Source organism: Papilio machaon, chromosome 11 (genome assembly GCF_912999745.1).
Source record: "Papilio machaon chromosome 11, ilPapMach1.1, whole genome shotgun sequence".
NCBI lineage: Eukaryota > Metazoa > Arthropoda > Insecta > Lepidoptera > Papilionidae > Papilio > Papilio machaon.
The window spans coordinates 7,587,529-7,602,017 of NC_059996.1; the positions used below are offsets into that span (position 1 = coordinate 7,587,529).

At 32.6% G+C, this 14,489-nt stretch overlaps 5 protein-coding genes across 6 annotated transcripts; 2 read left to right on the forward strand and 3 right to left on the reverse strand.

Moving 5' to 3' along the window:
- Nucleotides 1-40: 40 nt before the first annotated feature.
- On the reverse strand, nucleotides 41-782 carry LOC106709719 (cytochrome c oxidase assembly factor 5). Its single transcript, XM_014501572.2, has 3 exons — nucleotides 554-782; nucleotides 384-479; nucleotides 41-126 (listed from the first exon to the last, which is right to left on the reverse strand). The coding sequence occupies exons 1-3, from the start codon at nucleotides 659-661 to the stop codon at nucleotides 85-87; spliced, it is 246 nt and encodes an 81-aa protein (XP_014357058.2). The 5' UTR covers nucleotides 662-782; the 3' UTR covers nucleotides 41-84.
- Nucleotides 783-2,744: 1,962 nt separating this feature from the next.
- Nucleotides 2,745-4,343, forward strand: LOC106709711 (probable cysteine--tRNA ligase, mitochondrial). Its single transcript, XM_014501564.2, has one exon. It carries the CDS (start codon nucleotides 2,806-2,808, stop codon nucleotides 4,333-4,335), a length of 1,530 nt encoding a protein of 509 aa, XP_014357050.2. The 5' UTR covers nucleotides 2,745-2,805; the 3' UTR covers nucleotides 4,336-4,343.
- A 1,328-nt stretch (nucleotides 4,344-5,671) lies between these two features.
- Nucleotides 5,672-10,414, reverse strand: LOC106709692 (transmembrane protein 39A). Of its 2 annotated transcripts, none has more exons than XM_045679951.1 (8): nucleotides 10,051-10,414; nucleotides 9,474-9,758; nucleotides 9,168-9,307; nucleotides 8,614-8,712; nucleotides 7,964-8,183; nucleotides 7,285-7,447; nucleotides 6,588-6,730; nucleotides 5,672-6,092 (listed from the first exon to the last, which is right to left on the reverse strand). In XM_045679951.1, the coding sequence occupies exons 1-8, from the start codon at nucleotides 10,291-10,293 to the stop codon at nucleotides 5,844-5,846; spliced, it is 1,542 nt and encodes a 513-aa protein (XP_045535907.1). In that variant the 5' UTR covers nucleotides 10,294-10,414; the 3' UTR covers nucleotides 5,672-5,843. The 2 variants fall into 2 exon arrangements, with proteins under 2 accessions (XP_045535907.1, XP_045535908.1); XM_045679952.1 differs by having other exon boundaries at nucleotides 5,673-6,092; nucleotides 6,588-6,727.
- A 309-nt stretch (nucleotides 10,415-10,723) lies between these two features.
- LOC106709708 (membrane-bound transcription factor site-2 protease) lies at nucleotides 10,724-12,397 on the forward strand. The gene is made up of 2 exons (XM_014501561.2): nucleotides 10,724-10,898; nucleotides 10,973-12,397. The coding sequence occupies exons 1-2, from the start codon at nucleotides 10,824-10,826 to the stop codon at nucleotides 12,380-12,382; spliced, it is 1,485 nt and encodes a 494-aa protein (XP_014357047.2). The 5' UTR covers nucleotides 10,724-10,823; the 3' UTR covers nucleotides 12,383-12,397.
- Nucleotides 12,398-12,952: 555 nt separating this feature from the next.
- Nucleotides 12,953-13,513, reverse strand: LOC106709720 (LYR motif-containing protein 2). Its single transcript, XM_014501573.2, has 2 exons — nucleotides 13,322-13,513; nucleotides 12,953-13,249 (listed from the first exon to the last, which is right to left on the reverse strand). The coding sequence occupies exons 1-2, from the start codon at nucleotides 13,361-13,363 to the stop codon at nucleotides 13,028-13,030; spliced, it is 264 nt and encodes an 87-aa protein (XP_014357059.2). The 5' UTR covers nucleotides 13,364-13,513; the 3' UTR covers nucleotides 12,953-13,027.
- Between the last annotated feature and the right edge of the window lie 976 nt (nucleotides 13,514-14,489).

The window sequence follows — 14,489 nt, forward strand, 5'->3', positions numbered from 1 at the left end:
CTATAAAATTATTTATTCAAGTCTTTCAACACATTACATAACTAAGCAAACAAAAATAAATATTTACATTATCTATTAGTTTTATTAATATCCTTTGAGTCCTCGAAACCTTCTTCGGTTATCAAGCTGAAAGAGGCATCAAATATAATAATAATTGAAAAGTAATAAATATAGACAACTAAACATTGACAGACTTATTCATCATAGTGCAGAATATTGCATCAGAAATTTTACTTCTAAATATGATGAATTTACATCATCTCTATTTTATATTTATGTATGTTCATTTGTCTTGTTCACCAAAGTGGAAGGCATTGGGGTAAACTTTAGTCCAACAGTGGGCAGGCAAAGGCTTATAATAATGATAGATATAAATGGCTTACCAGCGACCTCTTGCATTCGAAAAAAATCTGCCGTAATTGATGACATTCATCAGAAATCTGTCCTTCCTTTAAACATTGCCTTGGAGTCTTCTTTTCCTAAAAACGTTCAAACAAACATAGTGTTACTTGGGGTATATGTAAATTTCTAATGATGTGATAAAAAAACTAACCACTTTACAACAAGAACTATTTAATAAACAAATCTTAAGGTCGGCTCTTATAGAAGCACAGGCAGTGTTATCTGCTAATTTTACATCTTCAGGACCATACACAACCATTTTTATGTTTATGTCTCTAGATTACTTTTTGTTAGTTACACTTAGATACACCTTTTATTGTATTCTCTTGTATAATATTTTGCACAAATTTTGGTTAAAAATTATAATTATTGTTGACACTTGACAATTTGACAGTACAATAGTGATGTATTGTCGTGATAGTAACAATTAGACCATAGACAAGGACATCGGTGAATCAAATCGGAGAAAACTTTGAATTTTAAGGTTAAATCCTTCCCTAAAACTTAAAAATCCTTATAAGATAAATGATAATTTACATAATATAAAGTTTTTTTTGTCTTATTACTTTGTAATTAACACCCTGTGGTACCAACAAGTCTATGACACGGTAATAATAATACCGTGAGTGAGAGAGATACAGTTATACACAATTCCTGTGACGTGACAAAGACAGGGATAACTATCTTCCGTCCCTTTCTGCGTACCAGGGTTTGGGCTTTGTTTGGAACAAAGGTTGTCCCCTACAAACAACCTAGGTTGTCCCAGACAAAGTTTGACATTCGTGCTATTTTTCGAAAATTGTGAGTACTTAGTGGCTGTAATTGTGCAAAAATATTTTGATATTACAGTTTTAGTAAGGTAAAGTTTATAAAACATGGTATACTGCTGTATCGTCGGTTGTAAAAGCCGTAGTGAGCGAAAAGAGAAAAACATAACCTTTCACTCGTAAGTACTGAAACTACGCACTTATTCACATGTATTCATACAAAATAAGGAAGAAAATACAAACTAGTTGTTCTTTACAGTCTTTGTAATAACTAATATGTTAAAATACGGGTAAAATCAGCTAAAATAAAATAGTATTTTTCGAACATTATGCGCCCAAACGCAGATGTCATTTGTGTCAAATAATATACTGTAGATCTGGGAAACAAGCGGCCATATTAAACTTCTTTTCAAATTGGTTGGTTATTACCCGTAAAAATAATACCACCATCTTGTTGTAAAAATTACCCTGAATTTAGGGGAAATAAATTATAGTATGTATAATGTATATAAATGAAACAATTCACATTTTTTATACCATTTTCAACAGATTTCAAAAGGAGTTTTTAATTCTGGTATATGCTGTGTTTTTAAATATTTGATACTTTCTTATCCCGTTGATTTTAAAGAGTATGCTTTTTAATTTGTCCCATGTAAATTTTGTTTCTTAGAAATTACAATCAAAATAGTTTAATATTAAGTAGTTTTACATGTAGTGTTCACTGTAATGATATACAGAGTAATTTAAAATTATATGACTATAATATTGGTATGTTTTTTGTAGCTTTTTATGAAGACTTAGGGCTTCGTGCATATCGAAGAAAAATAGGACATCGTTTGAATGCTCGTCTAATGGACCTAAGACTGAAGAGATGCCGCGCTTTGTTGAAGCGGTACGCGGGAAAAAAATATCGGGAAATTCTTTTTTTGGAGTCACTCAAGACATCCTTGATTAAGGCAGCCGCCGATATTGACATGGACCTCGTTCGTGCTGTGATAGACAACTGGCCGAGCAGATTGAAGGCCTGTATTCAAAATCACGGATGTCATTTTGAATAAACTTTAGTGTCATAAGAATCTATGTTTTGTTAAGTTCATTTTGGTAAATAAATGGTCACATAATGAATAAACTTGTTTCAATTATTTTATATTAAACATGTGACAGAATTTATGACCTGACTAAGTATTACTAAAAAAAATCTGTTTACGTAATCTTAGTCACATAAACAAAAATTACGCATTGTTTTTATATTTATTACGTTTATTAATAACAATTTAATTGGGAATATATAAATTGGTCTATATTAAATTATATCGTAATTATTCATTTTCGGGACAAAACAAATAACTGGTAACCCCAATCCTTTTACTTATATATAGGTATAGTCTATAGTACTCGCTATCTGTCCCTTACGGGTGAACGCGCATGCCATATCTATATAATTCTTCATCTGAGGGTACCAAGGAAAGACGTTTCGGAAATCGGAATGTGATACTGTCTCTATGATCTGCTATCAAATATTTGTCAAAGTCAAAACAAAGTTTGTACTTTGACAGTCAGCTGTTATCATTATCACACATCAGTGCATTGGAATATTTTCGCAATATTTTTAAGTGATTCAATTATAAACTAAAACATGATAAAAGTACTACCCGTTATTTCAAGAAAACTATCCCACGTCTGCAGCCTGAAACCATTCAAGGAAACAAAATGGTTAATGCCGAATGGGAATCCAATTGGAGTATATGTTTACAATTGTATTGCCGATCAAAAGGTTCCGGTAATTCTAAATGATCCAACTATTGCTACATGGTACTCCTGTGGACCAACTGTGTATGATTCAGCTCATATAGGTCACGCATGCTGCTATGTAAAACTAGATATCTTACAAAGAATTATGAAATCTTTTTTTAACATCAAGTTAGTCACTGCCATGGGTATTACCGATATCGATGACAAAATTATAAAGAAAGCGAAAGAAACCAACACAGATTTTAGAATAGTAGCTAAGAACTTTGAACATGAATTCTGGCTAGATCTATCAAGCTTGAATATTGAAAAACCAATGATTATTACTAGGGTATCAGAATATATGCCTACAATACAAAGTTTTGTAAAAAATCTCATAGATTCGGAAATGGCTTACATTGCTACTGATGGCTCAGTATATTTTGATACAAGCAAATTTCCTTCATATGGAAAATTACAAAATATGCAAGATAATGGTGAGCCAACAAGTAATGAAAAAAGAAATAAAATGGATTTTGCTCTTTGGAAAGGTTTTAAGCCGGGTGAACCTTTTTGGGAGACTTCTTGGGGTAAAGGTAGGCCGGGATGGCACATAGAATGCTCAGCTATGGTCAGTAAAGTGTTTGGCAGTCAAATAGATTTCCATGCTGGTGGTATCGATCTTCAGTTTCCACATCATGAGAATGAGGAAGCGCAGTCTTGTGCCTTCCATAACACAATGCAATGGGCAAACTACTGGATTCATGTTGGACATTTAAGTTTAAAAGATGTGAAAATGTCTAAATCTTTACAAAACACATTATCAATACCAGATTTTCTTAAAATATACACATCCGATATATTTAGAATGGCATGTCTTATGTCAAATTATAGATACCCAATGGAGTACACTGATGAAATTATGAAAACGGCTGAAAGTGTTTTGAAAAAGTTTAAATTCTTCCTAAATGATGTTTTATTATATGTAAACAAAAGTGACACAGGACATGGAGATTATGATAAAAAACTTTTAAATGAACTGCAAAAGGTGGAGAGTAATAATTTGGAAGCGTTAAAGAATGATTTTGACACATCGTCATGTATAAATTCTTTACTAAACCTAGTAACGGTTACAAATAAAATAATTAAAGCTGATACCAAAGATCATTATCCAGTACCTGTGATACTAATCGCTCAATATATAACAAATATCTTGAGCAACTTTGGTTTAAAATTGCAAGATAATACGGAAAATGATTTATCAAACTTATTAATAGATACTTTAGTTGATTTTAGACATATTGTAAGAAATAATGCTTTACAACGAAAGGATAAGGAATTGTTAACCGCATGTGATATGGTCAGAGATAAAATGAAGACTATGAAGGTTCAAATTAATGACAGCAATAAAACGGCATCATGGGTTATTACTAAATAAATGATTTATACAAGTTTTGTTTATTAATTTTATGGGAGAATCAAAAAAATATATTGGAATAAAGAAAGAGGTAAGCAACCATTTTTAAATTACTAGCTGTCGCCCGAGACTCCGTCATTGTGGAATTAAAAAAAAAAAACAAAATAGCCTATGTGTTCCTCCAGACTGTTGAACCGTTCTGGAGATACCTTCAAACAAACATCCATCCAAACATTCGCATTTATAATATTAGTAAGATAAGTAGTGAGCCGCTATAATTATTTAGTTTGTATTATAATTTTAAGATATTCTTCCCAAGTAAGTAAAAAAATTAAGCCAAAACTTTAAGGTTTATAAAACCTTGTGTACCAACATCACGTAAGTGGGAAAAGGCCAGGGAGATGAAGTGGTGAACCACTACTATTGAGGTTAGGTGATTAAAGGTTAAGTTATAGGTTTATTAACTTAATTGTAGGTATTAAATAAAAGGATAGAATCTGTCAATCATTTTTATTCACATATCTTCGTTACATTTGTGTTTGGTGACTAGATTGTGATGTTTTGCAACACGTTTTTTTTGTCAATATACATTTTAGAAGTTCATTAGATTATATTTAACCAACCTAAAAAACATTTCAACTTAAATTTAAAAAATGTTTTTTTTTTTTTACTTTTTACAACAGAGTTTATATTTTTCGACAAAAAAGGTTGGTAACCTCTGACATCAAACTTTATTATAGTCATTTTTAAATGGTACTTATTTCATTGTCGACAAACGTAAATAAAAACGTATTTTCGTTCTCGTACTGTTTAAACAAAAATAATGTTTTAATACATATATTTGATATTTTAAGGTAAAGCTTTTGATAATTTTTATTTCACATTTGTGGCAAGTTTTATTTTAAATAAACAATTATAAAATCAAGTACTTAAGTTATATTATTATGTCGCCTTCACAAAAAATAACTATGAAAACAGATAGGAATAGTTTAAACAAAAAAAAAAAAAATGGCGTAGTTCATCTCAGTCTTATAACTTCCAATGCTATAACACAAAGCGAAACATATTATTTTGACGAATTTGTTCGTAATTTAGTTAAAACACGAGCTCAAAGTTAAACATTAAGTACAATTGACATGATTCAAATCAGATCATTATTAAAAAAATGCATTTCACTTGGCTACAATGTTCGAGTTTTCATAAATTTTCACGAAAAAAAAAACTCAATTTTTGAGGTTATTTCTAATTGGGGGTACAGCAGTACCCCTACCGAGACAAGTTCATATTATACAAATATAAATTTACATATATTGTATCGCTACTTAAAAAAAACAATATCTGTTACCGTCAAAGAAAACATTCCCCTTAAAAAGTGCTGAACTCGAAGGAAATTTAAGATTTAAAATGATTGTATTTTGTAGATTTACAGTGAAATATAGATAATTATTAATTTATTAGTTCATAGCCAAGTAAAATGCATAAAAAAGAGACAATTTTGTGCGCACAACACAACACGAAACTGTAAAAATTCAATTGGTTGCTAAAACAGCACCATTTTTGTCTTGTATCATATGTTCCGCTTTATATACCTTCCAAGATACAAGATAATCTCTTAATAACTTGAATAATGTATAATAATTGATGAAAAGTAAGAATACAATCGCCATAAAGTTGTGCCACGATATAGAACTGAAGAGTAAACACAACTGGACCACTACTAATGTTAATTGCAGACTCACGAGCAAGCAAAGCAACGTCGAGGGGTTTATAAACACAGCCTGTAACAAAAAATATCTAGATTAAATAACAAAAAATCATACACTATACTTTTTTCACTTAATTTACGTCATAAATTGGAAAATAGCGTCGATGGCTCAGGAGTTAAACACTTGACTTGTAATCTGCAAGTTCTAGGTTGGAATCACGTTATGTACCAATGTGTTTTTCGATTTACGCCTAGTCACTTAGGGTAGGCTCTCCCCTCGGTAGGGACGTATAGTAAGCTGATGATGATGATGTACATTCATACGACGTTCTTACGATGAAGGAAAACATCGTGATGCTGCACATTTCAGCAGCTCAGAAGAGAGAAGACGGCGACGCGACTCGCAACCTGCCACATTCCTTCTCCCAAAATGGAGAAGGAATGTATTAAGGAGATTCGTTTGGCCACGCCAAAGGGAGGTTTTTTGTGATGTTCCGTGATATTTTTCGGAAACACTCCCCAAGCCTCATATGATTAATGAACGAGCCCTAATTATAAAGATACATACGTAAAACCTGGCGTGGTGTGTGTCTGCGGGATGTGCGGCGACGTACGGAGCGTCCGCCACATACTCAGCCCCGGCGTGACGCACGCGAGCCCCGCGCCCCCACCACCGCGCGCCTGACCACATCTCACTGCTCTCTGAACCTGCTTATGTATTATTTAACAGTGGTAGATGTCAGCAACAACATCAGTTGCATAAATTGACCCGCCCGGTGCAATACAACCACACAGAAGGTAAGTGTCAAGAGAAAACAATGCCGTGTACGCAGTCTTAAGCAAAAAGCAATATAAAATTAAATTGTTTAAACTTTCGTGAGACATCATAATTAATTAATTAAGAAACGGCTTAACTCACGTGTGATCGTCCGGTGACGGCACCGACTAGTTTCAGACCCGTCAGGGGTCAATCTTCAGGGCGTCGCGTCTCGCTTAATCGCGTCTTTCTTAATTAATTAGCAATATAAAATTGTTTAAACTTTCGTGAGAAATAATAATTCATTAATTAAGAAAGCCCTGAAGATTGACCCCTGATGGGTCTGAAACTAGTCGGTGCCGTCACCGGACGATCACACGTGAGTTAAGCCGTTTTTAATTAATTAAAAAGCAATATTTTAAAATTTTCCAAATTTTTTTAAATTTTAAGTATCGATATTTGTAAATAAACCTGTAAAAATCGATATGATAGTAACATCACTACTCACCGTGCGGCGGGGCGAGTCGCCAACGTCCGAGGTGCAGTGCGGCGCGGTGCGAGACATCGCAGTGCGCAGCGCTCAGCAGCTGTGCGCAGTATCGGCCACACAACGCGCACAACACTAGCCCCACTTGCTGACTCGCCGCGTAGATGTCATAGTACAGGAACGGCTGTAACAATATAGTATCAACTGAAAACTAGATACAGCAGCAACAGCACATAAAAATTCAATGCCTAAATCCCTCCCTGTTACGACAGAACTGCACTAAGTCAACTCTCTCTTTAAAAACATTCTATATTTTTCCTTTTGAATAACTATTCCCTGACAAAAAAGCACCTAACTAAAAGTTAAAATATATTACTTTTATATTTTGTTTGATGAAAATCTCTTTTTAATCCCTTCACCTTTTATTTCCAACATACATTATGCAATTTTGTAGTTCCGTCAATCTATGTCAAATAATAGCGAACACTATTTTGAAATATTTAATTTTTTATATTAAACTAGATTTTTCCAGCAACTTCGTCCATGTAGAATTAAAAAAAAACATAATTTTTAGCCTATGTGTTCTTCCACAAAAATTTCAGCATTGAGCCATTCTGGTGATACTTTTTAACAATCCATCTAAACATTCATACAATACATGCTAAATACCACACATTAAATATTTAAAAAAAAAACTCACCTGTGCAAAACAGCAAGGTATAAAACTAGTGTAATACGCTTCTATGAGTGAGTTGAAAAGTATTTTAATTAATCTCATATTGAAGTCAGCAGTTAACGTGTCAGCTTCATTCCGTGCATGTTGCGGCTCATGTGAACAACAATGTAATGGCGGATTGCCACTGTTCAACTCTAAGAATGGACTTGACTCAAAACCAAACAATATGAAGTACAACACCACTCTGGAAATAAGAAAATAATGGTAGATAAAGTTGCAGAAAGTTATATCAATCATCATCAGCTCACTATACGTCCCCAACAAAGGGCTCGGAACCTTCCCTAAGTTAGGGGTGACTAGGCTACAGTCAACTACGCTGGCCCAGTGCGAGTTGGTTGACTTCACACATAATCTTTGAAAATATTCTCAGATATGTGCAGCATCACGATGTTTTTCTTCAACGTAAGAAAATCAGATAAATGTACTTATGTAAATCTAAACTCGAAAAACACATTGGTACATGGCAGGATTTGAACCCTGGACCTGCAGATTGCAAGTCAAGTGCTTAACCCCTGAGCCACCGACGCTCTAAATCTGATAAGTGAAATGTAGGACTATGAACTTCATCTAATAAATAAATCAATAAGCTATAATAATTTAAGGAATCAACTTACGGATAGAATAGATAAATAGTCTCCAAGAATACATATTTAAGTGCAATGAAATATGTACACCATGCCAGTGATCCTAAAACGACTCCCAGTATAAATGTTCTGTAAATAAAAATATGCATAGGTAAATAATAAATAACTAATAAATATTCTGAATAAATAGAGAAACTAAAAATTCAAAAACATTTATTTGCAACCAAGTAAATATATACAAATGTTACTATTTTCCATCAAAAGCACAAGATTAAGAACCTCTTTCAGGTGTTGCAAATGAACTCATTTACTATTTTTCATATGATATAATTAAAAAATTAGTAGTAATTATGTGTGTTATACATATGTTATATGTAAATATCAATATATAATATATTAATACACATTCATTTTAATTTAATATTTTTTCCTTTCAATGTACTCTCGGTCTCTTTTAGTCACATAATATTTATGATATCTTGCAAATTTGCTGTAAATGGTGCACAGACCAAAGACCATGAAGAGATTGAGGAAATCAAGTATTTTATTGCTATCAAGATGATTGTTCTTGTTATTTGACTTACCTAGCAGCAATTGTAGCGTGAGGCATTAACTTTGGTGCAGTAAATTGTCTCAATACTGCCAACGTTATGCTTAAAAGTAACCTTCGACTTATTACCGTCACAATAAATGCCACCAAATGAGGATCTATCAAATAAAAATTCTGAAACAATAAACAAGTAAAAAATTAAGAATTGATAATATAAAATAGTATCAGAAAGTTATCATACGTATTTCTACAAAATCTTGATCGATTTTTGAAAAGTTTTCTGTTTGTAACATTTATTTGTTAAAATTGTTAAGATTAAACATAATAAGAGATAACTAACCATTGCCTGATTAGTGTATGAATGTGGTAACCACCAGGCAGTTCTGTATAAGTTAAGAAACTGTAATCCCGCTGCAACAAGTGTGAAGACAAAATTCATAATCTCAAACAGAAGTTCACTATCTTGAGGGATGTATGGAAATGGTATATGTTTTGGCTGATGGATACTGTCCGACAACTTATTATCTGTTCCCGGAGTGCCTGATGGTGGTACTTGTATTCTAGGTGTACGAGACATCCTTTTACCACCGCCATTAATATCCTCTTCAAGTAAAGGTACTGTCCCCTGAAAAAAAACAATATGAATTTACTATGTTATAGTTAATTAAAGTCAATCATTTTGTAAGCAGAGGAAAATGATCTGATTACATTATGAGAGATATCATTATCAGTAATTAATGTGAATTTTTAGCCTATCTTGAAATCAAATGAGGATAAAATCAATAAAAAATGTTCATAGATAATGAATTTGGGTAAACTACTGCATTGTAACATATTGACAGCAATAAATACCGGGATACGATGTTAATTTAAAAAAAAACGCGGAACTAATTTAAGATAAAATGTCTAAATCAGACCTTTCTAGCAACTCCAGAAGCCTTCTTTGCACCCAGTGGGACCATTTTACAAGCAATCGGCGGCAAAGGCCGCTTTACAAGCGGATCTTTGATAATTTTTCGTCGTCTGGAAACAGCTGTGGACGATGTGTTGCTAACTTGTGAATTAGCCCAGCGCCTAGCCAATAAAATGGTCAGGCAGCCCACAACCGCTGGTAGGAAGAATACCACAAAAGGTCCACTTTCATTTTCGGTACAACTCATCACTCACATGATAAAATGTCACAATACTTTATTTTGACTCTCACACACGACGCGTCCGTCAAATTCACTTAAGCACAAATCACAAATTCCAACGAAATCTCAGAAATTTATCACGACTTAAATCAATGACAATGACATTAGAAAAATAAGTAGGGATGATTCGAGTTTCACGTCTCTTATTGAGTGGTACACAAAATCGATTTTAAAATTTGCTGAAAATGTGGTACCTAAAATAAAGTTATACTAAATATTAATCATAACATAATTTTTTTACAATAACTACACGCCCGGCAATTAATCTATTTTTAAAATTACTTAGTCAGGCACACTAAAAATCGCAATTATTTTACAATAACCAGCATTAAAAATCATCTGTGATGATAAGACTTGACAGATTTAGGATATGGTCATCACAACACTATATCGATTAAAAATTCGCACTTGAATCATCTTGATTTACGCCGGCTACCGATATAGTGTACAACAAAAATGTTTTATGAATTTATAACATAAATATTGTTACTATAAAAATGTCATTCACAATACTTTGTTCATTTGTAATTGCCTTCTATGTAGTGATATGGTTTTTTGATTCTTTCTTCAAGGTATGGTTATATTCAACAGTATACATATGTTTACAAGACAATTTCTGCAATATTGTTTGTTTGCTTGTTTTCAGAGTTGTATGCACTATCCTTATTACGCTTTCTTGGACGGGACAGGCTTGAAAGTTGGAATACTAAACTTTTCATGGACTACTGCTGCCTTCAATAGATTTCTATATAGATGGAGTAAGAATCTATCTAGGATTCTTCGAAAATGGTTTACGTGTGGATATGTCTTCACAGTATGGTTGTTCCTCCCGTTTGCCCTGTGGACACTTCTTACTTTTATTCTTGAACACTTTTATGACCCAATTGACATAGGTAGCATGCCTGAAATTAGAGGAGCATTGCCCGGAGTTAACATACCAATTTCGGACTTTTGGGTATACTTTCTGGCCATGGGAATGAGTAGTATATTCCATGAACTTGGTCACGCATTGGCAGCAGCCCAAGAAGATGTTCAATTAATTGGTGTAGGGGTTTACGTATTTGCAATAATACCTGTAGCGTTTGTTCAATTAAATACTGAACATTTGAACAGTCTTGCAATTACGAGGAGATTGAAAATTTACTGTGCTGGTGTTTGGCATAATGTAGTGTTAGCTTTTATTGCCATGTTGCTTTTCTTTTCTTCGCCTATTATATTTAGTATAGCTTATGAGACTGATATTGGAGTAAAAGTTACGGCTATGTCTGAAGGATCACCATTGAAAGAAGTAAGAGGTTTTAATATAGGTGATGTAATAACTAATGTGAATGGATGTGATATTAAAAATGCAAAAGATTGGATCCATTGTCTCCATGAAGCTCATAATAGATACGGAATCTGTACCAGTGCTGAATTTGTCGCTCAAAATGATGAGATAATGATGGAGACAGTGAAAGAAAATGATGTAGTTGAATGCTGTAGGAAAGATGATTTGTATAGTTTATGTTTTGAATATATGGAACCGAAAGTAGTGGTTGATTCTGTATTACCAGGTCAATATTCTTGTTTGAAACCTAGGGACATGGTGACAAATAGGTTGATTAAATGCACAGACCAAGGTGGTTACAGTTGTCCACTGGGTATGCATTGTCTGAAGCCATCTTTAAATAGTTCTTTCTTGATAATTATTGAAAGGAAGGATGATCATGCTGTTTTATATTTAGGTGTTCCATATGATTTACATGAGACAGTTACCGTAGACCAGTACTTTCCACGTTTATCTGTGTTCTCAATTTTCTCCCCATCTCAGTTTGAAAAACTCTTACGGTATGTTTTCATATTTTCAATGGGCATAGGATTTTTAAATGTTGTCCCTTGCTATGGTACAGATGGACATCATATTAATAGAAGTATAATACAGATTATTGCAAAGTATTTGAATAGGAATGGTGATTTTGTTACATTTTTCACAGTTTTTTCTGTAGTTGTAGGAACGGGAGTGACTGTACCAATAGTCATTTATGTTTTTTACAAGGAGGTTTATATGTATAGTTAGTTTATGCCAAAATGCACCACAATACATTTTTATGTAGAATTTTTATACTGCTGTTGTTTTTGTAAATACTTAGTATATATTGTTTTTATTTAATAAAAAATGAATAGGATTAATTTGTTTTTATTAATAAATTGTTCGCTTAGAGAAATAATTTTCCAAAATTCTCAGGATTAAATAAATAAACAATGTGAGTTAATACACTTTTTTAATGCTGAGATTATGTGAAAATAAATCTACAATTCATATATTAAAAGCAAAGGATGGAAATGGATGGAGGAAAATGTTATTTTTCTTGCATTTATATAAATAAATGCACATTATGCCATATTTTTAAAGTTAGACGTTTGTTAGAACTACTGATTTAGTTATGTATGGTAACATATCAAAAGTAGCAATATTACTGCTCAGTTTTATATAAAGGCTTCCAATAATGTAAAAAGACAAAAATAAAGGAAGTTTTTTTCAATTCTGGATTTATTTACATTTCACACAACCTGGTTTTAAATCTCTTAGGTGTACATTTGAAACATAAAAATTCATTAATGGTATAGTCATTAATAGTCTATCATCAATATATTAGAATGAAGGTGTTATTTACAATCACTAATTAAATTCAGACAGCTATGTTTTAATTAAAAGTCTATATCAACTTTTACTCAATGCCAAAGACTTTTCTAAATCTTTCAATGATTTTCTTCCATAATATAACATACTTTTGATAGCTGTCTCATCTGTATGACGCTTGTTATTTCTGAAGTCACTCCTAGCCCATTCCTTAAGTTCCGAACGTGTGTTTTCATCTGATATTTTTCGTAATGTTCTAAATATGTCTCTATATAATTTTAACACTTCTTGTCTCAGAAGAAACTGAAAGTTATAAAGTTTAATACGTTATATTCCTTTTAGTTGTATAATTTGAAAATGTTTTAGGTTCGTTACCTGTTTCAAATTAAGAGTCGTTTTCGGCAGTTTTGATGTCATATTATCGTAGTGATACAAATCTTTCTTTGAAACTGTCTTATTAGTTCAACATTTTTCGTAATAGTAATAGTCTTATTGTAAGTTCTTTATTTTGAATTACAATAAGATTTATTTTAATTATGAAAAAAATGTCAAAGTGACATTTGTTGACAGAACAGAACAGCTTTTTTGAGTGACATGTGTGACAACTTTGCGTTCCATTTAGCAAAAAAAAGTTGGCTGATTGTACGACGAACGCAGCCGGCGCGCGAACTCAAGGAACCGAAATAAATATCTAACCTAATAATGCAATTCAAAACCATTTTTCTACTATTGGACAAATATACAGGCGTCCCGTAATGAAGGATAACTCGTCCTGAAACCCCTAATAGAACACATCTCTCTCTATCCAAGGCTAAGAAAAAAGTAAATTCAAAGGCTTCCCCAAAATATAGAGTTTAAAAACTAACTTTTGTTACTTTATTGTGTACTTATGTACACCATAGTATAGAATTAATTAAATATATTAAGTTTTAGGTGCCATATCAATCCTCAAAGACTATACTATACTACTATACTGTTATAAACACGGCTTATAACATTCTTAGCTTTTGCCCTTATTCGAAAAAAAAACAAAAATTAAGTTTTTACCGTGATATTTTACAAAAATTACGTTTACCAAAGTTTGAGAACTTCTCGTAAAAAATTAGAAAGAAGTTTAACGTACATTATTATGGAATCAATTACGGTATCAGTAGGCATCATTGATAGCTCATCCTTTATCAAGCTTTCCTTGTTAGTAGTGGCGTAGCAAGAGCTTTTGATGTGGGAGAGTTATCTTCCGTGCGGCCCTCAGGTAGTGAAGGATCATCTTTTAGTGTAATTTACATTTTTTTTTATAAAATCGAGTGGTCCCACCAGTTGTTGATTTACACTTCCGGCCGCCATAAGCCCCCGTAGTAACATTCGCTCCTTTTTCAATGTGTTTCAAATTGTTTCAATACTAATAATATAATAATGTAAACAAAAGACAATATATGAGAAAAAACATTTACAGGGCTCTATATCAACATTGGAAAATTTAAACTAATGATTGTGTCTGTTTGTCTGCGTGTGTTTGAAACGACTTTGAGACGACTCGGATTGG